The sequence below is a fragment of the Condylostylus longicornis genome, unplaced genomic scaffold (genome assembly GCF_029603195.1).
Source record: "Condylostylus longicornis isolate FDR11 unplaced genomic scaffold, ASM2960319v2 ptg000001l, whole genome shotgun sequence".
In the NCBI taxonomy this organism is placed as follows: Eukaryota; Metazoa; Arthropoda; class Insecta; order Diptera; family Dolichopodidae; genus Condylostylus; species Condylostylus longicornis.
The window spans coordinates 2,375,622-2,402,789 of record NW_026577970.1 but is presented as its reverse complement, the minus strand read 5'-3'; the positions used below and the strand labels follow the sequence as shown (position 1 = coordinate 2,402,789).

The 27,168-nt window shown below is 27.1% G+C and overlaps 2 protein-coding genes across 2 annotated transcripts; both read left to right on the top strand.

Annotated features, from left to right (window-relative positions):
- The first annotated feature begins 1,012 nt into the window (after nt 1–1,012).
- Nucleotides 1,013–2,812, top strand: LOC129618936 (uncharacterized). The gene has a single exon (XM_055533970.1). The coding sequence runs from the start codon at nt 1,013–1,015 to the stop codon at nt 2,810–2,812; it is 1,800 nt and encodes a 599-aa protein (XP_055389945.1).
- Nucleotides 2,813–2,983: 171 nt separating this feature from the next.
- Nucleotides 2,984–3,760, top strand: LOC129618927 (uncharacterized). The gene has a single exon (XM_055533959.1). The coding sequence runs from the start codon at nt 2,984–2,986 to the stop codon at nt 3,758–3,760; it is 777 nt and encodes a 258-aa protein (XP_055389934.1).
- The last annotated feature ends 23,408 nt before the right edge of the window (nt 3,761–27,168 follow it).

Sequence of the window (27,168 nt, the reverse complement as noted above, 5' to 3'; positions counted from 1 at the left end):
TTTTTTTTTTTTTTTTTCCTTCTTCACTCCTAGGAGGAGTATAGGGCTAGTGCATGATATCTATCATGCCCTAGTTTCTATAGTCATAGAGAGTTAGCTAGGTAGGTGACTAGCCTACCGTAGTTTTTATTTATATTAAATATTTCAGTTTATTAATATTTACTGTTTATTTTTCTTAATCTTTAGTATCGAATATTATGAATATTTGAAAATTACTTGAATAATATTTATTATTATAGTATTGTACATTAAGTTATATAATATTGAATATGATTTTTATAGTGACCTGACCGGGGTTTGAACCCGAGACCCTTCAGTTAGAGGGCCGGTGCCATAACCACTGCACCAATGGTCAGATACCGAGACTGTTATGCTTGAAGTTTATTTTAACAATTTTAAGATTAAAAACTAAAAACCAATTAGCATTTAAACTTTGATTCAAATCGAAAATACTTTGACTTGTAACAAATTTTTCGTAAGATTATTTTTTCGTATATTATGTGATTTCGACCTAAACTTAGCTGAGCTATAAAATATGCAAAATTTTTACTAACGAAATTTTAGTAGTTCAAAGGTGTAAAGTTCTTGCAATAGTGTTCCATTAATCAACATATATTTTAGAAATTTTTATGTAGGTGATTATAGCCGCAACAGAAATTAATTATTGAATTTAGAAACTTTATGGTGGTCTGGGTTAGGATCAACAGGGTAGGCATTGACTGGTTGCTAACCCAATGTTGCAACTGTTGAATTCCTGGCCAAGTGCTTGCTTTACCTCCTAGTGGTGACCGCTGGTAACTGACTCTCGAACAACCGTTGGAGAGTAAGGCCGAAATTGCAAGTGCGTATGTCATCTTGAAGCAAGGCTAGCGACCTACTCCAGGATGTTAAACTAAATACAGCTCAAAGAAACAACAACGCCTCGGATAACAAGATTAGATCACATGGAAATGACCCGGCTCGAAAAAGGACTAGATTTGGAAACAATTTAAGAATAGCAACATGGAATATTATGTCATGGAATAAAAAAGAACAAGAAACACTCATCGAACTCAAGAAACACAAAATAGATATATGTGGAATATCAGAAACTAAAAGGAAAGGTAAAGGTTCTGTTGAATACGAAGATTTTGTCTTCCTGTACAGTGGTAAAGATAAAAATGAAAGGGCTCAGTCGGGTGTAGGAGTACTAATAAACAAAAAATTTGAAAACAGCATTTGGAATGTACAATACATAAATGATAGGTTGATAATGGTTACATTAAGCTATAACACTTGCAACTTACATATGATAAGTGCTTATGCACCAGATATAAATAAGCCTATAGAAGAGATCACTGAGTTCTACGACAAGCTACAAGAACTTATGGATACTATACCAGAAAGTGATAAACTCGTGATTATGGGAGATTTCAATGCAAGAATAGGGGACGAAATATTGAATGGTGTTAAAAATCGATTCAATGAAAGCGTTATAAATGAAAACGGAGAAAAACTGATCGAATTCTGCTCTCAAAACCTGTTAAGGTTAAATAATACATTTTTCCCACATAAACCCCAACATAAATATACATGGTCGAACACGAGGGGACATCAGTCGACAATTGATTACATTATAACGAACCGATCAATATTGCCATCACAAATATTAGATGTTCGAACACTGACTTCGGCTAATGTAGGGTCCGATCATGGCCTTGTATTATGTAAAATCAGGGAAAACATACCACGTTCTAAACAGAGAAAGCCAGAATATATCGAGAAACTTAACGCAGAGTCTTTAAATACCGACAGCACCAAACTACTTTATGAAAACAGGTTGCGCGATAAAATCTTGAACAGCCCAATAACAGAAGAAAGTAGCGTGGAGGATGCGTGGGAAAAACTATCTTCCAATATCATAGCAGCTGCTAGAGAAGCACTGGGAACAAGAAAAGTAAATATTCATGCAAATAATATAAGAACACCTTGGTTTACAACAGAAATTAAAATATTATGTGCCGAAAAGCGCAAAGCTTATTTGAAATACATGAGCTGTAAGTCTGCAGAAACATACAGAGAGTATAGGGTCGTAAGGAATAGGACCAATCAGAGGGTCAAGGAAATAAAAGAAGAACACTGGGCTTCATTCTCTGCTGATATGGAGCATGACCTATACGGAGCTCAAAAGAAAGTATGGAGTATGCTAAGAAAACAGAAGAAACCTATTTCGGAACTGTTTCAGATAACAAATATAACTGAGGAAGCATGGATTAGTCACTTCACACAGCTGTATAATTCCACAAGCATGAACAACCCTGAAGTCCTCGTGATGGAAAATGCAGAAACTGACTTCACGATTGATGAAAGTGTGGTAGCACTCAACATAAAAAAACTAAAAAATCGGAAGGCTCCCGGTCTTGATGAAATCACAAATGAGTTGCTAAAGTATGGTGGGTCGGAACTATCATCGGAAATCTCAAAACTCTTCAATATAATATTAAAGCACGAACTGGTTCCTATTGGATGGAAGAATAGCATCACTATGCCCATTTTTAAAAAAGGTGATAAAGCTGATCCACAAAATTATAGGGGTATTTGTTTGCTAAGTGCTTTAGTTAAGCTTTTCACCAAAATTTTATCCCAAAATATCACAGAAACAGCGGGAATAAGCGAAGAACAACAAGGTTTTCGTACAAATAGATCGACCGTCGATGCTATATTTATTTTGAGCCAAATTCTTGAGAAAGCAATCGAATACAACCATCCAGCTTTTATGTGCTTTATCGATTTAGCAAAAGCATTCGACAAAATAAGGCTAAGTGATGTGTGAAATATATTGGACGAAAAAGGCGTACATCCCAAGGTAATAAGTGTCATTAGAGATTTAAATACTGGAAACTTGACAAAACTAAAAATAAACAAAAAATTAACGGTGGATGTACCAGTACAAAACGGTATAAGGCAAGGAAACTCTCTAAGTCCTACTTTATTTAACCTAATAATGGATAAAATCATAGACAGAGTCAAAGAAGTAGATGCCGGATATACGATGGGCGCACATGTAATAAAGATATTATGTTACGCAGATGACGCTGTTATTATGGGAGAGAATGAGGACGATGTCCAAAGACTCCTATTCGCCTTTACCAACGCAGCAGAGTCCTTTAATATGCAGATTGCTACAGAAAAAACAAAGTGTTTGACAGTATCTAAAACACCATTAAGGTGCAAACTGGTAGTCCATGATAAACCGATTGAGCAAGTGATGTGCTTTAAGTATCTTGGCGTCAACATCACATCATGCAGAGATTTAAGGACTGAAATCAAAGGTCAAGCAAACAAAGCATCGTTAATCTCTGGATGCCTGCGCGGTACTGTTTGGAAAAATAAGTACTTGAGCACAGCTGGCAAGGTTAAAATATATAAAGCCTGTATGAGACCCGTTCTAACTTATGCTCTAGAATGCCGAGCAGACACCTCAACAACCAAGCAGCTACTTAGAACTACAGAAATGAGGACTCTGAGGCAAATAACTGGTAAAACCCTAAGAGACCGAATAAGAAGTGCCGACATCAGAAAACAATGTGACGTGCAAGATGTAGTTCGATGGGCGAGACGGAGAAGACGTGGTTGGAGAGAACACGTAGAAAGAATGGACGAAAATAGACTTGCAAAGATCGCCTATAACAACATTCCACAGGGTCGCCGCCTCCCTGGACGCCCTCCAAAAAGGTGGCGAGAATGCTGGACGAGCCAATCTCAAGAAGGCGCTGTTTAGAACAGGACGTAGTCCTATAAAAAGATGAAGAAGAAGAAGAAGAAACTTTATTGTTACTTCGGTCTTGTAATGCACATTCACGTCGTTCATATAAATCTGAGAAATTTTAATTTTAGTCGCTTGTTGAAGTATGAAAGAAATTGTCAAGTAATCTAGCGTAAGGCGACATGTGCATCAATTTCCTGACCATTTAGATTGGAGCATTTATATCAAGATTTATTATAGAATTCGTAAAACTTTCAATATTTTCTATATACTCGTATGGATATGCAATGATAATTCAGGATACTCTTCAAGTGATTGTAAACACAAGCTTTTAAACGATGAAAAATAATAAATATCGGGAAAATACTACTGCTTACCAAATATATATGTGTTTGCGAACCAAATAACATAATAAAATTTTGCTTGAAGTATGTAACTATATGCATGTGTGCAAAGTACTTTTATTTGACACACATGTTTATCCAAAAGTAAAATCATACGTGCATACAAATTTTTCTAACGTGTATATACGTATATACAAACATTTCCACATAAATAAACTAGTATCTCTTATTTTAAATGTTAATTTATTCATCAAAAAGTAAAACGTCGATCCATAATAGAATTTTACTAGCAAAAACAAAATACAACAAAATTATTTAGTATAATTAGAAAATCTAAAAAGTCTTTGAATTTAACTAAATAAAATTCGCTAATTAAAACTTGAATACTTTTCTTAATCTACAAAAGGTAAATTAGTACAAGTTGTAATTTCGTATATTTCTATTTTTCAGGCTATTTCAAAGTTAAAATTTAAACATCTATATATAATCAACATACATACATACATTTCGATATCTCAAAAAAGTAAGTATTGCGCAGAAACTGCACAATTTTTTTTTATAATCCCAAAACGAAATCGAAATTACAAAAAAAACATGTTCAAATCTGAATTTTAATACAAAATAATTGAATTAATACTTTGGTTAACTCAAATTAAATGATTTTTGTCCTTCCAATTGAACTGAAGTCAATCAATAAAAAATGTTTTATGTTTGGCACAAAGCAAAAGCAACAAATTAAATTTTCTTACAAAGTAAATGCCCGTAATCACAAAATTTATTCGGTCTTAATCATCTTTAAAAAATAAATCTTAATGATTTTTGTTCATTTTGCCTGTGTTTTGTTTCACTTTTAATTAATACGAGTATAAAAATAATCAGAACATAAAGTTGTTCCTTGCAGAACAACATGAAAATTTTATGATTACGAAGAAACTGAATTTATATTTTAACTTGGGAGTAAAGTAAAAATTCTGATGAATATATAAGAGTTTTATGACTGGAAATCTAAGGTCAATAATATTACTCTTTAATTCGCTGAAATTTGGCAAAACGTCGTTCATTCAATATCAATATTTTTATGCTCTCATATACGTATACTTACATGCACACAAAATGTTTACTTATATAATATCTGAACCATTTCCAAATTAATTAAAAAATTTTTTTTTGGGATTATAATATTATATTTGAAACTTCGTGTGTCGTAACTTAAGCCATTATCAAAGCAAAATGTATCCCGAGGGTAATGACCGAAAAAACAAAATCTTTTAGAAATTGACAGTTTGATGTTTGGCATTGAAAAATTTTCTGACTGCTGCTTTCAAATAGCTCAATTGTATGTCAGGAACTTTAACTGTTCTTCGAATTATTGAATAACAAGAGCTCGTAATGGCGTTCGTACTTGTACTGTTCTAGTAGGATTTAATTTCGTAATTCTCAAGGGTTAATATTAAAGAAATATATATAAAAACAATAAAATATTTAGAAACATCAAAGTTTATGCCAATAATTTCAAATTCAAAATATCTGCCGAAATACCAGTTATCCGTAAAACATTCAAAATAAAATAAACTGACATCTTCTTTAAAAGAAAAAAAAGAAGAATATTTCTACACTAAATCAGTATGACTTTTCACTTCTTTACAGTTTCAGGCCGTTGACTTCTTAAAGTTAAAGGTCAGTTTCTTAAATCGGCATCCATAAAATATTGTTAATACTACATACATACACACATAATATTAAAATATATTTAAATTGAAAATATAAAATACAAGCATGAATGCATAATAGGCATAGACCTGCTTTTCTTAATGCTCCCCATATACTAAACGTCTTAATTGATACCCAAAACTAACTAGCATATAACCTGTTTTTTTTTTTTGCTTTAAATTTATTCATACATATGTATTTATTGTGTAAGTATTCTTTATTTATATATTTTAAATTCACCTGTATACTATAAGCTCTTTAAATCAAAAACAAGAAAAACAACAAAATTCACCTAGCGATAAAAACGCGTATACGCAAATTAAATGCAGGTCGTAAATTTAACAAAATTATTTACTCCTTGTCGTCTATTCATCTACATATCTACCCATCTATCCATCCAATAGTTGATCTACTTCATATAGTAATCATTCCTATTACAACTTGTATTTTGTAAACTGTTTACACATAAATAATATTGCAAAAATAATAAACAAAACATAAAAAAAAACAACAAAATATGCACCCATAACTAAAAGTAAAAAAAAAAGAAAAATTTTACAAGAGTGCTGTCACGTAATCTGTCAGAATTAAAAGTATACAAATGACATTAATGTAAGAAACAAAAAAGTATTGTCGGTTGCAAATCGGGTACATGTCGTGGGAAGACAAGACTTTGTAAAGAAAATTAATTTTTATTGAAATATCAATGATTACATACACACAGCCTACAATGTATTCCATTTTAGGCACATATAGAAAACGTATAAAATTTATTTCAAAAATTACAAAGCATATTATGATATCTATGGATGCAAAACTATGGATATTAGACAACTGAGGATCTGGATAATATTGGATAAACTAAAACATCACCAATTCGTAATATTGCGAAAAAATTATTTTTGAAAATTAAAACGAATTAGTAAAATGGAGAAATTAAACTATTAAAAAAATTTTGTTGATAACGCGGGAAAGCACCAAATTAAATAAATATGTTTGAAAGAAGCTATAAAATATCATCATTTATTAAGCACTAATATTTAATATTTCTGACCCCATACAAACAAATTCTAAGTCTTTTCATGTTATATAAATTAGTTTTATATAACAAAACTTCTATACATAAAACGCATGCGTTTTCACACTACTCCAAGTTTCCGCTTTTATTGGTCTGATTCTCAATACCTACTTTCAAAACAGGCACATTTATCCAAGAATTTTCTTACATTTTGAATGCAACCATTTTAATCCTTCGAACTTCACATCGCGATCATTTTGTAATACCTTATTCCAAACAGGGACCCTTTCTATGATGCTAATTTATTGGGTCCGTAATATCAGGCTACTAAAAAATACACACCAGTCCCACATTAACGAATGTTATATACATATATTTTTTTCTACCACACATTGTCGCTAAATGGCATGTAGGCAATAACACTATGAAATTTTTCAATTTCAAATACATTGGAATAAATTTTAAGAAATACAAAAAGCATAATTCTTACCGACCGCATTGCATATAGCAAGGAAAGATGTGTAATATAGAACCAAAATCCGCATGTCGATTTTTAACATATCTTTGAAGCGTGACTTCTTTTAATTTGAATAAAAGCGTGAAATTTATTATTTGACTTCTTTGCTACCAGATCTAATTCAGGGACTTTTTACAGAATACATACAGTATGATGTAAGTTTATATTAATCAAAAGCTTAGGAGCATCCTTAAAATTTTAAAGAAGTGTTCAAAAATTATTTTCATAATATTGTGCAGCACTCTCCGTGATCACATCAATTTTTTTTTTTTGTTTGATATTTTCCCATAATGCAACAATATATTATTTTGTTTAAAAAATTTCTGAAAAAAAGCATTAAAATGTTTTAATATTTCTACAAAAAAGGACTATTAAAGCTACAAGTGGGTTAATACAAGTTCAGTTTGTTTTAACTCATTGTACTAACCATCTGTACTAACTCAAAATTAAATAAGAGAGTATACTCACACATTTTCGGCATTATTATAAAGTGTTTATAACAACTGCTGTAATAATTCGTGCTAATTATGTAAATTAAAAATGTAACAAATATGGATAAAAAAAATATTTTACTATCTATGGAATAATCATAAAATGAACAATTTACTTTGAAAGTGACATAATTAATAAGTCCAACAAATCGATTTGATCTGTCATAGCATTTTTTAAAGCATGAACCTATGATCTTTTGTACCACAAAAAACTGACTTTACTCACTTCGAAAGTTTTTGAGATTTTACACAAATCTCCATTAAAAATATGTTGGAAGCTCTAAGAGCCTGTAACTTAGTTTGTCATTTAAATATAGTTTAATTGGTGAATAATAATATTTACTGCTCAAAAATTTTCAAATAATAGCTTAAATACATATACACAAGTACATTAATAGAAAAAAGGGAGAATAATTAATATTATTGATTTAACGTAAATAATGTTCTGGGAAGAAATCCATGCGGAAAAAAAGCATTTAATTAAATAGATAAAAAAGTATAAATTCTTAAAATAATTTCAACTTTGAACTAAACACACATTTTTAAGTAAGATTAGTTTATTTTAATTTTTAAAGACCCCCACTATTGATAGGTTTGACGACTATTCCCGAATTTTGACATCTGCGTTAAGAAAAAAATCAACTTTTTGCCTATGTTTTTACACAGGAAGCAAGTTAATTTTGAAGAATTTGCGAAATTTAGAAAATATGTTAAGTTTGGGTACTATGTAAAATTTCAAGAAACTAAATTTTTATGACTTTCCCGGATTACAATTTTTCTAAAATAAAGGTAAGTAAAGATTTTCTTATATAAAAACATGATAGAGAGTGTAACACTAATAAACACGATTTTTCATAAATTTTATTGGAAACTAATAGAGTACTGAATTTAAATTTAAATATTGAAGGCTAACCTTCCAGCTACATCCGTTATGTTATTTGCTATACTCACATGACGATGTATAAATGACTATCATTTTGCTTAATTTTAAATATCCCAGAGAATTCTCTGCTTCAAACTTGTTACGAAATAAGATATATGTATATATATGTACGTATTTATAAATTCTTATAGGAAATTTTGTTACAAAACCTATAATTAATTTTTAGTTAAATTTAAAGATTAAAAGCAATTTTTCAATATTAAAATATGTGTACACATATTATGTATATTACACTTTATATATAATTGTACGCAAGTATGAAAAACAGAGACATTCCAATACATGTTGATATTAACCGTGAAACTTTCACACTGTAAAGCAAAAAAAAAACCGTGTGCATAAATTATTTAATTATCATGTCATGGACTTTTAATTAATTGTTCAATTGCAAACCCATTATTATGACAAATCCCGTCAAAAAAAATATTGTTTTTAAAATTTACTTAAGTGACTTGTTAATACTTAATGTGATCTAGATTTAATTAAAAAAAAAGTTAAAAATCTTTAGATTAATTAAAAAATCTCAAAAACAATTTAAAAATATTTTTATAATATTATGTATAACTATTAAATTTAGTCGTTTACATGACGTTGTTTAAGGTTGATTACATTTTTTTTAAATTATTAATTTGTAAAAAAAAATTTCAGAAATATTTTTGGCTTTGCTCAATCAATTTTATAATGAATGCATTTTTACTGTTCTCAATATTATATTTTTTGCGAGAATTTAAAATAACAAAAAATTTTGATTGGCAAAACAATTTTATATTAATTTATTAAATATTGAGTTCAATTTAATAATTTTAGTTAAATTATAAATTTATTAACTTTTTTATTATTAAGTCTACAAAAAGTTAATTTTTAAAGCATTTAAAGTGTTATTGTGGTTGATAACGAGAGCTTCTTGAACTGTAAAATTAACTTACCCCAATATTTATTATTAACACCACTTCATATATAAAATTCAAAAATTGTTTTTACGTACTGTATATAAGGTTCAAAAAAAAATGGCAAACAAAAGGTTTTTAAATCAATGTCTTGAAAATTATAACAGTAATCGATTCTTAACAATAAAAAAAACTAGTTTTCTCAAATAATTTGACAATTATAACCAAGGCTTAAGAAATTAACAGATTCAATTCGATTATTCAAACTAACAAACCTAAACTATTAATACTTGAGAAAGCAGCTGATTCAAGTGGAGTTTAAAATGATTTATTTTCTAAAATAATTTTTTTTTTAAATTTTAACTATTTGCTCATTATTAGTTATTTAATTATTTACTGTTATTTAGAAATTTATTTTCTTTTATTATTTATTTACGCTTCAGTTACAAATTATATTAAATCGTTACGTCCTTCCCAAGAAATTTAATTCTAACATTATTTGCTTTTTATCAAACCTGAAAACAAAATAAATTATAAAACAAACAACAATGTTTGTTCATTTTATAGCATGCACATTTGCAACAAGTACTCGTTAATTTGACGATTAAAATTGAAGCACTCATCAATTCTCTTAACAAATTAATATTATTAAAAAGGCATTTTCAATTTCATTTTTCCAATACGATATGAAAATAAAATTAAACGTTCATCACGTTATCATTTACGAAATTACATTACGAAAATGGGATGTCTCCTCGAATTTTTTTTTTAATTAAAATTTTTGAAAATAGTTTATCGATAATGTTAAAAGGAAAAAAATTTTAAAAAATTTGAGCTACTAGCTACCAACTTTTTATTCCTATATTTTGGTGAGTTCAATTTTAAAATTGACAATGCAAGTAAAAATGAGGTTTTAATATAATATATAAGTATATTACATAGGTATATATAGGTATATACACAAGCAAATTATAAAATAATAAACAAAACTAACCTATTTTTAGAATTTTATATAAGAAACCAAATTGGTCATATTAAAATTTTGAAATTTTGTATAAGCCTAAATTAATTTTATATATTCGCTCCAAATACTCACTCCTTCAACATCTTCAAATATTTTTTTACCTAACTTTAAAAATATTTTGAAAAGCTTTTTAGACATGAGGTTACCAAATTCTATTTATCTACATACATATGTAATTTTCCGTTTAATCTTAAAACCAAACAAAAACTTCAATAAAATAATTTCTTCTAAATTTGGAAAAAATCTGAATTTACAATAAAACAGTTCTCTTTTAATTTTTAATTACAGACGCAATACGATTAGATGAAATTTTTTCGCAATAATTGTGCATACAACTGAAAACAGAAATGAATAAATATTTTTGATATGTGTGTGCATAGTATAAAATTTTTCAATGAGTTTTATAAATGAATTTATCAACTTTTCCAGCCAAAATGATTTTATTTACAAAATAGGTATTTGATTTAATTTATTTTAATTTAATTTAATTCAATTCACCAAATCCAATTAATCAATTTCCAAAATGATATCAAACAAACACATGTAAATGCGATCCAATAATATTTTGTTTTACTCTATTTTTCTATATAAGTCGAAATCTTACTTTTTCCTTTTATAATTTTTTAAATTGTTGCGATTATTATTAAATAAAATGATGTTTTATTTTTGTAAGTGAACTCTTTAAATTAATTAACAAATTTAAAACAAAATAAATTGAAGATTTTTCTCAAATAGATTTTCCACTACTTTTATTTATTGAAAAAAAAAAAATTAAAAATAGAATTTTCATAAATCAAACCAAAATTTTATTAATGAAATTTAAATAGAGACGTTACTTATGATTATACACAGTGGACGACGTGAAGCGTGATGGCGCGGGATGGCGCGGAATGCCATTCTAATACTTCAAAATAACTTTAAAACCATCGCACTACTTCTTATGGAGAAAAATGGGATCCCGGAACATATTTCATAAACTTGAGAAATACGCAAGTTCTCTATTATTTATTGTTTTCCAGGACTTTCTTTGGACCTCTTTCTTGATCTGAAGTTGTTTTGAGAAGGTTTTTCAAAAAAAAATCTTGTAAAATTATTCAGAATTTGTTTTTTTGTTAAACACTATTTCACATGGTTTAGGGACAGACCGTCGAGTACCTTTTTCAAGTACCTTTTTGGAGCGTTTTGGAGAGCTTCGCAAGGTTGCTTTGTCAAAAAGACGCTAAATGAAAATTTTAAAATTTGTTAGTTATATTTTTGTTAATATTTTTTATTGTCAAGTTCTTCTTCAAACTTCTAATCTGTGAAACCTCACAGATCCAATTTTCGAAAAAGTGCCGTTTAAAATTTATGTTGTTAAAATTACCTTTTTAGATCGCAAGAAAAGCGTTATTATAATTGGATTTGCCTACACTATATTACTTTTAATAATGTAAAATCTGCGTCTTTAAGTTTTCTATACTCAATTTTCAAGTACTTTGAATTCTAAGCCTTTACCAAATTCTTTTATTCTAAACATTTTTAAAATTTTAAAAGTTCTAGGAAATAAAAATACTCCTCTTATTACCAAAACAAAAGACAAATTTGCGAAACAGTTATTTGTGACTCATACGCCGCTCCTTTTTCAAGTTTTTTATTATTATTATTACTTTCGCACAATACAAATTAATACAAATTTAATCGCAGTTAAAATTCCCATAAACTAATAATATTATTTAATTTTTATTATTGCCCGATAAGAAGGTGTACTGTATACAATTTTCATGTCTTTCCGCACGAATCTTAATAATATGCCTCAAATATATATCTAATGCATTTATAAAGCAAAAAATTAAAACAAAAATTGCAAAAAAAAATTTTTAATAAATGCCATTTTAACTTGCGTTTTTTTTTTTTAATTATTTATCTCATATTCTACACACCATACATCATTTAAACACAATCTATTTTTTTTTCTTAAATCTCATTTACCACATCAAAAGCGACAATCACAAGGTAGTAAAGTGGCTATAGTAAATAGTAAATTGCACAGTATGTCAGTTTTTTACTTGTTTTATGTTGAATTTAAGTTTTTTTTTTGAGTTGTGTTAAAGTTAATAGCAAGATATCAAATGAATCATAATTATATAGTTTTACGAATTTTTATATCAGTTAATAATTTAATATTTTACTATACTATAATATGTTATATAATGTCGTATACACTGATATATAGTCGTAGATATAACACATTAGTACATTATTAATTTACTAAATTGAAAAAAGAAGCCCAATCACATTTAATACGCATAACGATCCTGACATGAAATGGTCTATTAACAAAATCTTATATACTCGTATATATGTATATCCATATACATATGTCACATACTTATTTATATTTGTACCTGTATATACCATTTTTGTACAATTTTTTTGTATATTTAATAATGAATATTGAAAATTAAAACCATCATATTAATTACCAATAACGAAATTTTAAATTGTACCATCTTTAATCACTAACCAGTTAATATCAAATTATATTGAACAAATGAATAAACTGCAGGTTGAAGTTACCTAAATTATTATAAATAAATAAATAAACTACATTGTTTCTGTTGGAAATTTAGACGAAATTTGCGAATTTAAAATATCTAGAATTTAAATTAAAAAAGGATATAAGTATAAAATTGATAACAATTAAATAAAATTTAAATTGAAACCAATCAAATAACCACAATTTTAATATTGAAAATATTTAATCACTTTGAATCAAAAATTAAACATCAAACTTTCAATCGCATATGTTACATACAATCAAAAAAACAGCTGCTGTTGGTAGCTGTACTAATAAACAAAGAAATGTCTTCGCAACTTCTTTAGATTAAATTAAATCAATCGATCTTAATTAAATTGATTAAATATTTTCAAGTTAAAATAGTCATGTTTCGAATTTCTTCGGTACTCCTCAAATTTTTTAACACTTTCATTTAGAAAGCCAAATAACAGGCGAAACAAAATTTTGTCAAGGTACATATAATTTCGAAGCTATATTATTTTGATTTAAGATTTTAATCAAAATTTCTAGAACTCTATTAGGTAATTATTGCATATTGCTTAAACCGGTAGGTATATAGGTACATACTACACTTTTACAAATTTTCGCTAAACTAAAAATTTGTATACACAATGATAACATTTTTCAGTGAAGACGTACTTGATAATATTCTTTTCACGTTCTTCTTCTTTTATTTAACTTTTCCGTTCGTACGATGAGAAAGTCCACTTGTCATAAAGACAGACGATCAATTGTGACAGCAATTGAAATTATTAGACAATTATTTTCGCACTATTACAGCATAGTGTGGCACTTCTTGAAAAATTAATTCATAACAACTTTTTTATTTTTGCTGTTGCTTATAATGCTTGTTATATTTTTCATATCTTCGGTTTTGTTCAGGTTAAACGCAATATACTGGATCGCTATAAACATATTATATGTGTATGTGCAGTTGAGATATATAATATGCTGCCAAAATACTTTGTTATTATAAATTGGTTAAAGTAAATAAAAAATAAATTTTAATTTAAGGTTACATAAGGCTTTTATACTTTGCTATCATATTAAACATAATATTCAAAATGATAATTGCAATAGTTATAAGTATGTAGAGTGCTATCATAATATACATATAAATATATGTATGTAGGCTTATTATATTAAAAAAGATTGTTTCAAATTAATAAATTCCTCATCTCATTTCAAATTAATTGCTTGTAAATGATTTTTAAAAAAAGTGATTTATTATAATAAAAACAATTAAAACTAGTTCTCATTGCACTTATTATATAAAAAACCTCAAAAACAAAAATACACACAGATTTTTTATATTCACATATTCGCACTGATTTTTCTATTGGTGATTCTAAAATACTCGGCGAGCACAAGATTGTACATTACAAAATTAGTGTTGACCGCTCCTTGTAATTATGATAGAACGCATAATTTTTTGATAAATCGTTTTTTGAAAAGAAACAAACTATCTTACAAATTAACCTGTAATAGTTTTAATATTATTGTACTCACTAATAACTTGTCAAACATAAAATTATTTCGTATTAATGCTGTATCTTAAGTCATCTATATAAAAACATCAATAAATATAGCTACTTAAGAAATTGGAACACTACGTTTACATTTTTGTTAAAGCAAAATTTAAAAAAAATTCGTAATATCACTTGAAATTATAACTCAAAAACATTAAAGCCAAATATGTCACAATATAAATTTTATCGCAAGATTTGATACTACTAAAATTTTGAGCAGGTCATAACTTTATTACAAAATCGTTTTATTGCGAATGAATCTACATATTTGTACACGCAAAATGGCTTAATACAATCAATATGATAGGATGACCAAAAAAATATTGCCTTAACATTCTGTGTGAAAGAAGACGGCGAAATTTCTCTTCGTCGTAATAGGAACAATCTTAAAATCAACCTCTACTTTAATTTATAATAAATAAAATACTGTTTGAAAAGTACATATAATATTCCTATATAATAAATTCATAAATTTCAATGTGATTAGCACCTAACCGATCGCAATGTATATTGCCTAGTTTAGTAAAAGTGTAACAAAAAATTATGAAAATGCCTTTTGAATGCTTCCTTTCAATTTTAAGGAAATTAGCAAGCGTTTAAATAACATACTCAGAAAAGCGTAAATTTGACTCTTAGGAAAATTTTGCTTTGTGTCACCTGAATTCCGGTAACAATTTGGTTTACCGGTAACAATTCGGTTGAGTTTCGGTAACAACCAGAACTCAATTATTAAATTCCGTAGATATATGGAAAAAAAGTAAAATCGACCCGCAGTTCGGTTTCCGAGACCTGATCTTTCCAAAAATTTATAGATTTATTGTTTTAACACCCCGAATTTCCGAGGTCAATCCGTGCCGAAGTCAAAATAAACTCGCATAATAAATTTCATCAAAATCGAACTTGATATACACGCGTGCTCACACAGACCGACATCTCTCTAAAAGTAGTTTATTTACGCTTCCCTACTATAGAGAAGTGCGTTCCCATCGAAAACTCGACGTCCAAAATTTGCCATCACTTAACCTACCTTATTGTATACACAATGCGGTCGGTAAAAATTACCTTATAACAAAATTCAAATTAGCAAGATCCACCGTATTAAAACAATCTTAAATTAATGTACTAATTTAAGTAAAATATCTGTTGTCGAAATCATAAATAAGATCATTTTTATCTTTCCTCTAACATTTTGTGATTCGTTTCCGCAGCCCAAAACTATTGTCTACATCAGTGATGCCCAAACTTATTTTTACTTGGGCCAAAAAATAAAATTTACAAGATATGGCGGGCGAATTCTTTTTACAAAAATCCAATTAAAAAGTATATAGAAAAACAATAATACAAAAGTAAGAAATTAAGCGTATTTTATTGAATAATTATTTTAATTCATTTTTTTAAAAAATTAAAAAGTATAAATCCCAATAATACAAAAATTGAAATTTATTGTATTTTATTATCAATGAAAACATTTAAAAAATTAAATCAAAAATATAATTATATTAAATATGGTGCGATGAATGTGCTTGCATGGTAGATGCCAGTTTTGTAATGTTTCTTAAAATGCAAATGATTATCTGATAGCTTATTTCTGCTGTTAGTTTTTGCATTTTTCATTTTTGAGTAAGTTTGTTCATATATATGTATGAGCTGCCAAAAAATGATAACATTTTTGATGCAAAAATTCTAAGGTTTGGAAAATCTTGTTTCGACAGTCCTTTATAAAACTCTACCAATGTTTTTTCATTGAAACTTACTTTCAAGCTATTGGTACTTTGTAATTGGCAAAGCTCAAGCTGTATATCTGGAAATGCTACATCGACGTCAAATGTAAAAGGATTTTCAAATAGCATTACGAGTATTTCATTTGATATATTGTCGAAATCTGAAAATCTTTCTTCCATGTTTAATTATAAACTCAAGAATTGATCGGAACATTTTTGTGAAAAAATATTTATTTTTTTTTTTAATTAAAAGACGTAAAGGAAGTTGCAATAGAAAAACAATATAAATAAACACGAGGAATTGAATAACTGAACATATTTTTTTCTAAATAAATTTCCGAAAATATTTTTTTAAAAAAAAAGTGTTAAACATGTTTCCAAAACATTGCAAGACGCTTCGAGGGCGGGCCAGAGAATTGGAGATGGAGGGCCAGGTTTGGCCCGCGGGCCGTAGTTTGGGCATCGCTGGTCTACATTATCAGTAGGATGCTATATTCTTTACAACCAATATGCAAACAAATTTGATTTCACATTTACAAAAGGCATGATGAAAGGATTCTCCTTAATGAGGAACCACCATTTTAAAATCAACGAAGTACTTTCGACTTGCCGGATGTCGATTGAATTTTCTAACAAAATTTTCGTAAGTGCATCATTCTGAAATCTACACAAATCTGCGTTTAGTGTATTTTTCGTTCACAACAACCTTCTCAATTGAAATTTGATATCGGATATTTGATTTCCTTGAAAAGTTTAATGGGTAATTGTATTTCCAGATGTAGCTTGCATACAAAGTTCAAGCAAATCTGTCCGAAATTTTCTTAAAAATGGTGAAAACAGTAAAATCAACCCGTAGTAAAAATCCTATTCTTAGGACAGATATATACCAAAAGTTAATAAATGCGTGACATGGCTAAAGTAAACTTGAACATAAATTTTTATCACAATTTGTTCAACCACATGCGAAACTAGATAAATGAGATATCCGTGCATGTACAAGAAATAACTTGGCTTAATTGAATTTTTCTTTTACAAGTTCAAGTGAATAATTCTTTTACATAAGTTTTATTAATTCTCCTACCCTATACCTGTCGTAAAGTTTTTAATTTTTTATACATAATACTACAATTTTTAACATTCTGCTACATGATTAATTGTACGAAATCGATATAATCTGAACTTTTTCATACATCACAACTGGTTTTCATGTTTAATATCATTATTTAGTTTAGTGTTCTGTATATTTTAAGTGTTTAGGCTGAAATTAAAACTATTACAAGATTTCATACGAATTCAATTTAATTTTCTGTTTTTTATTTTTAATTAAATAATTTTAAAACAACATTTTTATCTTAGTATTCTAACATTGTTGCAGCTAATTAATTCTTTCTTAACAGCTTCCAGGTAACAAAACTTAGAAGCAGTTGAAACTAAAATTCTAATATTCTAATAATCCTTACGCAATTCTATCAAAAATGCACGCACGCCTACTGAAAAATTCGTGTTAAAACTTACACTAAATAAAAACGAAAAAAACAAGGTAAATAGAGTTGATCATGTCAACTCTGTGATACCTGTACGAATTTGTATAATATGTGCGAGTAACTATGCCATAGCTAACTATGGGACAGACTATGACTATAAGTTGTAGTATTACCATATTAATTTATGCAAAATTTCAGTAGTGCGTTTTCAATATTTTGTCAGCTACCAGTAGGAACCAAGCGATTTAAACGTCTTTTATCGATTTGGTGAACTTAGCTCAATTAACAACTGAGCTAAATTGATTCAGGAATCGACGGTGATCAGAAACATACACTTGAATCTATAACTCAGGCCATTATTTTTTAGTGTTACAAACGGCAAGGCAAATTTAGTACACCCTTCGAACATACGTTCGTACGAGTATAAAAATAAATAAAAATTTAGTGATAAATGTTACAATCTTTATACAACTTATTCATTTTATCAAATATACCTGTTTTGCAAGTCAAAAAATTAAGATTATAAATTTCATTTTTTATTAAAAATTTACAAAAAAAATCACTTTAGTTCGTTTATTAGTTCAACTACAATTTTGGTATTCTTAATTTAAAGAGATGAACTTAGAAAATTCAAATTTTTCATTGGAAATTAATTATGTTTTCATTCATAATAATGTTTGAATTTTAAAGCAAATTTTGTAAAATTTAAATAAAATAAATTTTCAAGTTTAAAAAGAAGTCACATAAACTACCAAGTGTAAAGATTATAAAAATTAAGAATTAAGATTATAAAAATGTCCTTGAAACACTTTTATCAAACAATTTTATGAGGATTTTATAAAGGATTGATTTTATGTGATTTGAATTTCTTAAAAGCTTGTCAGCCGTTTGCCAACTAAAATAATTTGAATATGAAATTTTTTTAATTATTACCCTATATAGTAAGACACTATGACTCTATGTCATAGTGTCTTACCGTAGTATAATTGCAATTCCTTAAGCTCGATCCTAAAAGTTTATCAAACCATGATATGAAAAAAGTAAATTCAATAATAAAAATCAAAAGCGACTTAACCGAATTTGATAATTCAAATGCAGGCAAACAATTAGCACAACATTTTAATAAAAATAGTTTATATATTAAGGGTCTCTATCACAGGGAAATTAGTTCCTGTAGAACACTGTATACATTTTTTTTATTTTACACTGTATAAATTTTTTTGTTATAGCAAAACTTCAGAAAATTTCTTAATAAAACTATACTTAATAAACTATTAAACTATTTTTAATAAAATAAATTTCTTAATTTATAGTGAAGTTTACAACCTTGCTGTAAACCTCAACAGAATTATGGGTCATATGATCAATTTTATAAATTCAAAATCATTATACTTATGTGAACTGAAATCTGTCCTTTAGTTACAAAATCCATTTTAATATATCTAGTAAAAACTAAACTTTATTTTGAAAAGTGCCAAATACCTGGTATAATTTCGGTAATTGGCACTTTTCAAAATAAATTGGAAAAAGTACACATTAGTTCCAGTTTGTTCGTCCGAGCATCTGTCTGCCCGTCCGTAAAGTTTGCGTTTTCTACCTTAAAATTTTTGCACCTTTAAGATAAAAAGACTTTATGCCCAAATAGATCTTTAGTAGAAATATATTTCTCTAAAAGAACTTTACTTATCAAAGTGTATTTTTTATTACTTATAGTGTTATCGAAATCGAAAGAATTATCCTTCGAAATTCTTTTGAATTTTCGGAACTTTATATTTCGAAAACTGTAAAGTTTTCCAAATTTATGCAAACGGTAAATACTATGCCATCAAAAAATACATATGTATAATAATTTTTCTTAACCCACATAGTTAACCATAAATTCAACCATTATGTTAACGCCTGTTTAAATTTCTTTTGCTCATGGTAAATGTATGCAATAATTTCGTACACATATTTTGGTTTGTATAAAAATGAATTTAACTTAAATAATTAGTATAATCACTTTTTCTAGGGAAAAACCATTGGTTTAATCAAACTAAAAAACTTGATGGGCTTAGCTATAATGGACTTCTTACAAATTCGTATATAAAACTTGTGTCACCTAGAGGGCTGTGTGTAGAGGGCTACTTCACTTAGGGCCCTCTAAAACATAAGAAGAAAATAATTAATTCGACAACGAAATTTAGAATTAGCAGATAATTCATAATAATAGTAGCATGTCATTGTCGAGCTCAAGAATAGTTACACAATAAAGTTATCGTTCAAATCTTTTCTTATATTATAATATCATTCATTGCAATTAATATCCGAATTCGAAAATATTTAAAATTAAAAATTTTTCAAATTTCAAAATATTTCGCTATTCATTGAAAAAAAAAAAAATAATTTAAAACATAATATGAAACACGTCAATCTTTTCAGCATGTCAAGCAAATTATTTGTAACTATTCTATAGAACAGATAGAAAACATGATCTTAAATATGTTGTATTAGATTTCCAAACTAACATTGATCTACTTGATATAGAACCATTAATTTTAAATACAATTTAATTGTTATGTAATCCAAATTAAAATGGAATTGAATAACAGTTAGTTCTTCTATGTGATATTGTATTAATTTTAATAAAAAGTTAAAAATTTCAAATTCGAAAAATGAATAGATAATCTCATGAAAACCTTACATAAAATAAGAGAACAAGAGAATAAAACACCAAATGTTATGTCACACTTTTTCATAGAATCACAAAAAATATGAAAACTTTTACTTTTTAATAGCAGTATTTGATTCATATTTAAAATTGGATATCAAATCATTTAAGTATAGAATATTTGACATAAGATACGTAAAATTAAAATTAAAACTAGCCATAAAATTTAATTTTTACTTCATTTTAATGACACATCCAATTTAACAAAGTAAATGAAGAATTAAAATACGATTAAATTCTTCTATCATCGGCTCTATTATCTCTAATTAACAAAAAAATAAACAGAAATAAAAGGGTAATAAATTTCTACCTTATAAAAATAAATCACGAATAATTTTCGAATTCCTGAAGGTATCAAACAGTAAAGTAAATGTTAAATATCAGTAATTTCTCATTTCTTAAATTTAAATTAAAAAAAAACAATTCTGTTAAAAATTATTATGCGAGTCTATACACAAACTCAAAGCTAATCTGACGAAGAACCTTATTGTTCATGATGAATTTCCCTTTATTTCAAATCCTCGGCAACTCTAAAACAAATTGGTTGTGATAGCAGCAGGCCAGGACTAATGATTGGATATAAAAATATATCAATAGTGTGCGAAATTTATGAATTTTTCTTTTGATGAAAGTGCCAATTTTCTTCTTTTGTTCGTTTTAACTATTACTTTCGAAGAAAATTTAAAAATCTGAACAGCTCGAGAATGTTAGCATATTTTTATGCAATGTCTCATGTCAAAGGTTTTATGTTTAAAAAAATTGTGTATAAATTTCATCAAAAATCGAAGAAAATTTAAGCAAAACTTGAGCGATTTTAAAAAATTTTGAAACAATTTCCTTAAATATCGAAAAACGTAAAATCAGTTCATTACACTATGAACAGTAAAATGTAGTTTTGTCGCACACCAAAAAACAATCGGAACAAATTTTTTCTATAATGCCTTCCTAATTTGTCCAAAATTTTGACAGCAAAGATTTAACAAAAATAAAATTAAAGAAATTAAAAAAATAGTTACTCAAAAAATATAAACGGTTGCACAAAGATAACGAAATTTCAAAGAACAGAGATTTTTATTTCACTTATACAATTCGTTTTTTATTTACCAAACGTGCATGCAAAAAAAATAATCTCCAAAAATTTAGTTTCGCGTCTTGAATACCTATAATATATTGAATATAGAGTAGTTAAATGACCGCTTGTAAAATTGTTAGAAAGGCCAATATACCCACTAAAAAATTTAACCACTTCTATATTTACCTTCAAACTCCATATTATTTTTTAGGATACCACCAACGATATACTGGTAAAAAATTTCTGGAATTATTCCGTAATAAATGAAATATTTTGTAACTCAGCGTAAAAAATTTGATTTTTGACGCTTCTAAATAATATTTCAAATTATCCAAATTGCATGTTACGGAAAAAAATTCCTCGTATTATTAAAATTCATGTAATTTTTTGAATTAAAAGTATAAATAATATAAATTTTATATTGCAACAATCATAAAATAATTACATACATATTTTATAAATTATTTATGCAAATTTAATTTTATAGCATAAAAACATGAAATTGTTAAGTTTGGGAATCTCCATTTCATATATGTATGTGTATACAAAAATATTTTGTAAGCAACACAACGGCACGTTGTTTGTATTTCTCGTTTATTTTTCCATTCTTCTTGTAAATGTTGACATTGTAGGTTAAACTAATTAAATTTTTTATACTTTTTGTTGTATTTTAAAAGAATTTTCTGCTTTGTATAATTTTTTCTTACCTTTTTTGCAGCAAATACCTTTATTTATTATGTAAAATTGACAAAGTACAAGAAAAATATGAAAAAATCACATAATATCAACCTGTAATAGTGAATACAATCTAACATTCAACGGTACCACGCGAAGTCATCTGTTCCAAACTTATAAAGACATGAGATTTTTGTTTAAAAGATTTACCCAAAAAATTAGACCTTCTCGTTTTTTCTAAAATAAATAAATTATGTTTAAGGTGTAATAAGGGAGTTGCAATTTTATAAAATTGAAGTGCTAAAATCTGTTAGTTAACGACCAAACTCTTAAATGAACATTTAAGAGTTTAGTCGTTAACTAACGACATTAATGACGATATTTTTATTTTTCTAATTTACGTTTGATTTTTTATATTATTTACATTAGTAAAGGTGACATTATTTATTGAAAATTCGTTGTAAGATTTTGGCACTATATTTTTAAAATTATATTAATTTTAAAAATTTTCGGTTAAAACTTCTAATACATAAAGTTTTTATCGATCGATATTCCTCGATCTTTAATAAATCGAATGAAGTTTTAAAAAATTGGCTCGTTTAGATGACTTTTTTCTGATACACCGATTTTCGATCATTTTCGACAACATATTTTTTTTATTTTTGAATATACTCATATAAGCGAGTTGTAACTTTCTATTGCTTTAAAAAAATTATCGATATAAGCAGTTCTTCCTTCGATTCTTTTATTTATCGATATAACATCGATGTTTTTTGAATATGCGTTATTATTGAGTATTGAGCTTGGTAATAAAATTAGTTTAAAACAAGTAAAAACAGTTCAGTCGGTCTAAACCGACAGAATTATACCCTGCACCTTGCCAGCTACCCGAATCCATTGTCCGAATTGGTCCATATACAATAGGGTTATTCTTAGCACGTCGGATGGACGGACGCGCATGTTAAAATCAACGCAGAATTTTACGCTAAGCAAGAATACTTTTATATGTATATATATCCATACCACAGATGACTCTTTCAAGTGGTTACCTTCACGATGGTGCATTAACTAAACAGCCTAGCTATTACAAAATATTGGTGACAAATTTTACCATGTTTTCAATTCCTCAAACAGAATTAATAATTTTTTTCTTTGTTTTCGGTTTCCGAAATTCTACATAATTTCCAAACTTCTATAAAAAACTAATAATGATTTTCATAATACACTCCTGCCAAAACTTTTACTTTAATGTTATATTACTATTGTAACAATGCACAGAGATTTTTTCTTTCTTCTTGTTAAATTCGAGGATTTTTGTTTAAATGTTTTTAATTTAGCCGCATTTCATATATACTCGTACATTTAATCTTCCCACGACATATTATGATGTGAAAAAAAGAACAACGCTATCAAAATGGTATTTGTTTTGTATATAATTCGCATTTTAAATTATAAATAAGTGCATATACTTACAAACAAATCATAAATATTTTCAAGAGTTTTTTGAAAATAAAATAAAAATTTTATAAAAATTGAAAAATTTTATTGAAGTTTAAAGGTAAATTTTTACACAAGTTTCCAAAAATGGCAATTTCACACATTTGATTCCTTAATATTTTCATTTCGTACATAAAAGAAAAAATAATTTTTTTGGGAGAGTCATTATGTCATAGTACTTACTGCTTAGTTGTTTCATTTTAAACAAGTTTTGTATTAAACCAGAAGAAGAATAACGTTGTCTCTATTTAATGCGATTAATATTTCCCTTTAATTGTTGTTGTTGATTTTGTTTGGTTTCATATCTTCTTATTTTGTGTGGTTCAAATTTATACTTTAAAAGCTTATTGGCACATGAAAGAAAACAACTTTAAGAGCATAACATCAGATGATATTGAAATGGAATATGGATGTAAATGAATGTGAACCATAAAAAATATAATATTCTTGATCAAATAAATCAAATGCATGAAAAGTTTGTTCCTAAAAATTAAGAAGTTTTGTTTCTTATATAAAAATTGTAGTTCCACCACCTCTTCTAATTTACATATTAGGTCAAGTTTAGGATTCAGAAATAGTAAATTATTTTGTAATTTTTTTATTTTGTTGATATTTTTCAATTAAGATGCAAAATACAATGACATATCCAACATAACATTAACTGGGTAATACAGAAACTAAAAAGTGGCATAATGTATACTAAGAAGACATTGAGTTATGTAGAGAAAGAAAAGAAAAAGCCTTTAATTGAATTTAACATTTTAAAAATAATTGCATAAAATCGTAATCTTCAATGAAAAACCTTTTTTCTTTTTTATGGAGAGAAAGGGTGAAAAATCTCGAAAGACACTGCCAGACGAAAAGCAGTAGTGCGGAACTTTAATCCACTAAAAAACACCCTCCTCAAAATAAATAATAGAACTAGTCGGAAACGACTAACCATTAACTTTGCTCCAACCTTCTTGATTATTCACAAGTTTTTGATCTGGCACAATAGCTTTGTATTGTTCTAATGAAATACTCATATTGTTCAAATGAAAAAGCTGTCCAAAAAAAATATTGATTTGCGAATGGTTAATTTTGTGAAGAGTTATGTTTTATCTTCAAACGTAATTTTGTGGATCGAAACAAGCACAAATACTAGGATGTTTGAAAATTAGCTTCATTCATTAGTATTCGTTTTGATTTACATACAAGAAGAAAAACGTGGGTTTAAAAAAAATTATGTTTAATTTATGTAGATTATTTTTGATCATAAATCATTTAAAAATTTTTTAATATTAAGAGAGTTTGCAGAACTCATATAAGAGTTTTTTCTAGAGCTAGCTTCAATATTTTATGCAATACAATAAAATTTCGGGAAACTGCAAGACATTTTAACTGAACTTTAATTATTAATGACTCTTATGAAGTAAAACATATCATTGAACATAGTTAACAAGTTTGGTGAATCTAAAAACAATAAGTGTTTATTCAAATTATTAGCTCATAGCCGGGGTGGTGACCAAGTTTTCAATCGATCAATCAAGTATGTGTTATAATATTATAGAAGACCAAGAAGTACCAAAAAAAAATTTCTTGTCAATAAACTTGTTTGTAAATGTATAACTTATTCTAAATGCATATTTAAGGGCATTATCATTTGTAATTTGTCATTAAATTTTTTTAATTAATAACTATTATTTATTTTAAATTTGACACACGTTTTGTTTCGAATCTTAAATTTACAAATTTTAGTCATTAAAAATTAATATGTTATAGACAAATACGTGTAAGCTACAATTTGATACCACCAGAAAACAATGAATATAGTCTTTACATAATATGAAATGTAGGTTAATTATAAAGTCTGTGTCGGTAAATTAAAATTGCTTTATTCGAGATAAAATAAGAATGAAAAATTTATACCATTGCATTCTGCAGTTCAAAATGTATATTATATGCCTATAATCATAACGTATGTTATGCCAACCTCGAATGAGATATTTAACGTAAAAAGCTTCTGAAAGTAATACAATCGCGCTTAAATTTAATTAACAAAATACGGCCGAAATAATATTCAATTGCGTATGCATTATTCGAGTTTGCTATGCTATATAAAATATTAATAATAATTATTTCTGCAGAAAATTGTACTTTGCCAGAATTTAGATTATATAAATTATTTTAATCTTTGGATTAATATCGCTAATTGAGTTTAATACTGCAAACACAAAGGACTTTGGATAAAATTTCTGTATATAGTTTCGCTGCTTCGCAAAATTTTACATTTACTCAGAAAATGTTAAACATAACGGTTTAATCTACTCAGATCAAGAAATACTTTTATTGGTTTTTTTAGTTTATCTCATTTTCTCCACAAGAAGTACGTATAAAACAAAAATTTTATTGCTATAACCAAATTTAATTTTTCTAATTCAAAATAAATTTTATCTGTAGCAGTTTTCTATAATTTCATGTTTATTGCTAAATTAGAAAATTCTCAATCATAAAACTACTCAAATTATCAATGAATTTATATGTAAATTAATTTTATATATTCAAAAAATAATCAAGTACCTATCACAATTTTTTCATAAAAGTAAAGTGCTTATAATATAATATTTACAATTTTGGTTGACCCCTTTTTTTTAAAAAAAAACCAAAAAAACAACAGCTTATAAAGTTCAATCAAATCATTTACAACATGAATTTTCAATCAAATCAGGCATTTCATATAATAGAATTTCCATATTTAACCGTTTAAGACATTAATTTGAAAATCCGGTTCGTAAATATTTAACATACAATCGAATTAGACATTTATTCAAATTGAAATTTTTCAAAAATTCATTATTTAAATTTAAGACATCTGAAATACACAGCTACATATGTTGAAATTTAATCATAAAACTACACCAACCAAAAAAAAAAAAATAAATAAATAATCGAAACTTAAACTGAAAGTTCTCTTTGTAATAACATTTATAAAATGCGTGTAAATCAAATTTAATTCAACTAAAACAAGAAATATAATAACAAAAACTAGAAATATAATTTCTAAACTGAAAATCTAAAGTTTACTAAAGAAATCTATGTCATTATACAAATTTGCACATATAAGAATGAAAATTTCATTCCGTTCTAGAAACTACCAATATTTAATATATTAAAGTTAAATAAGCAAATTTTTTTGAGCTAGTAAATTAAATGCAATTTATTAGAGAATGGGATCACACACCATCGTTTTTAATAAAGCGGCACT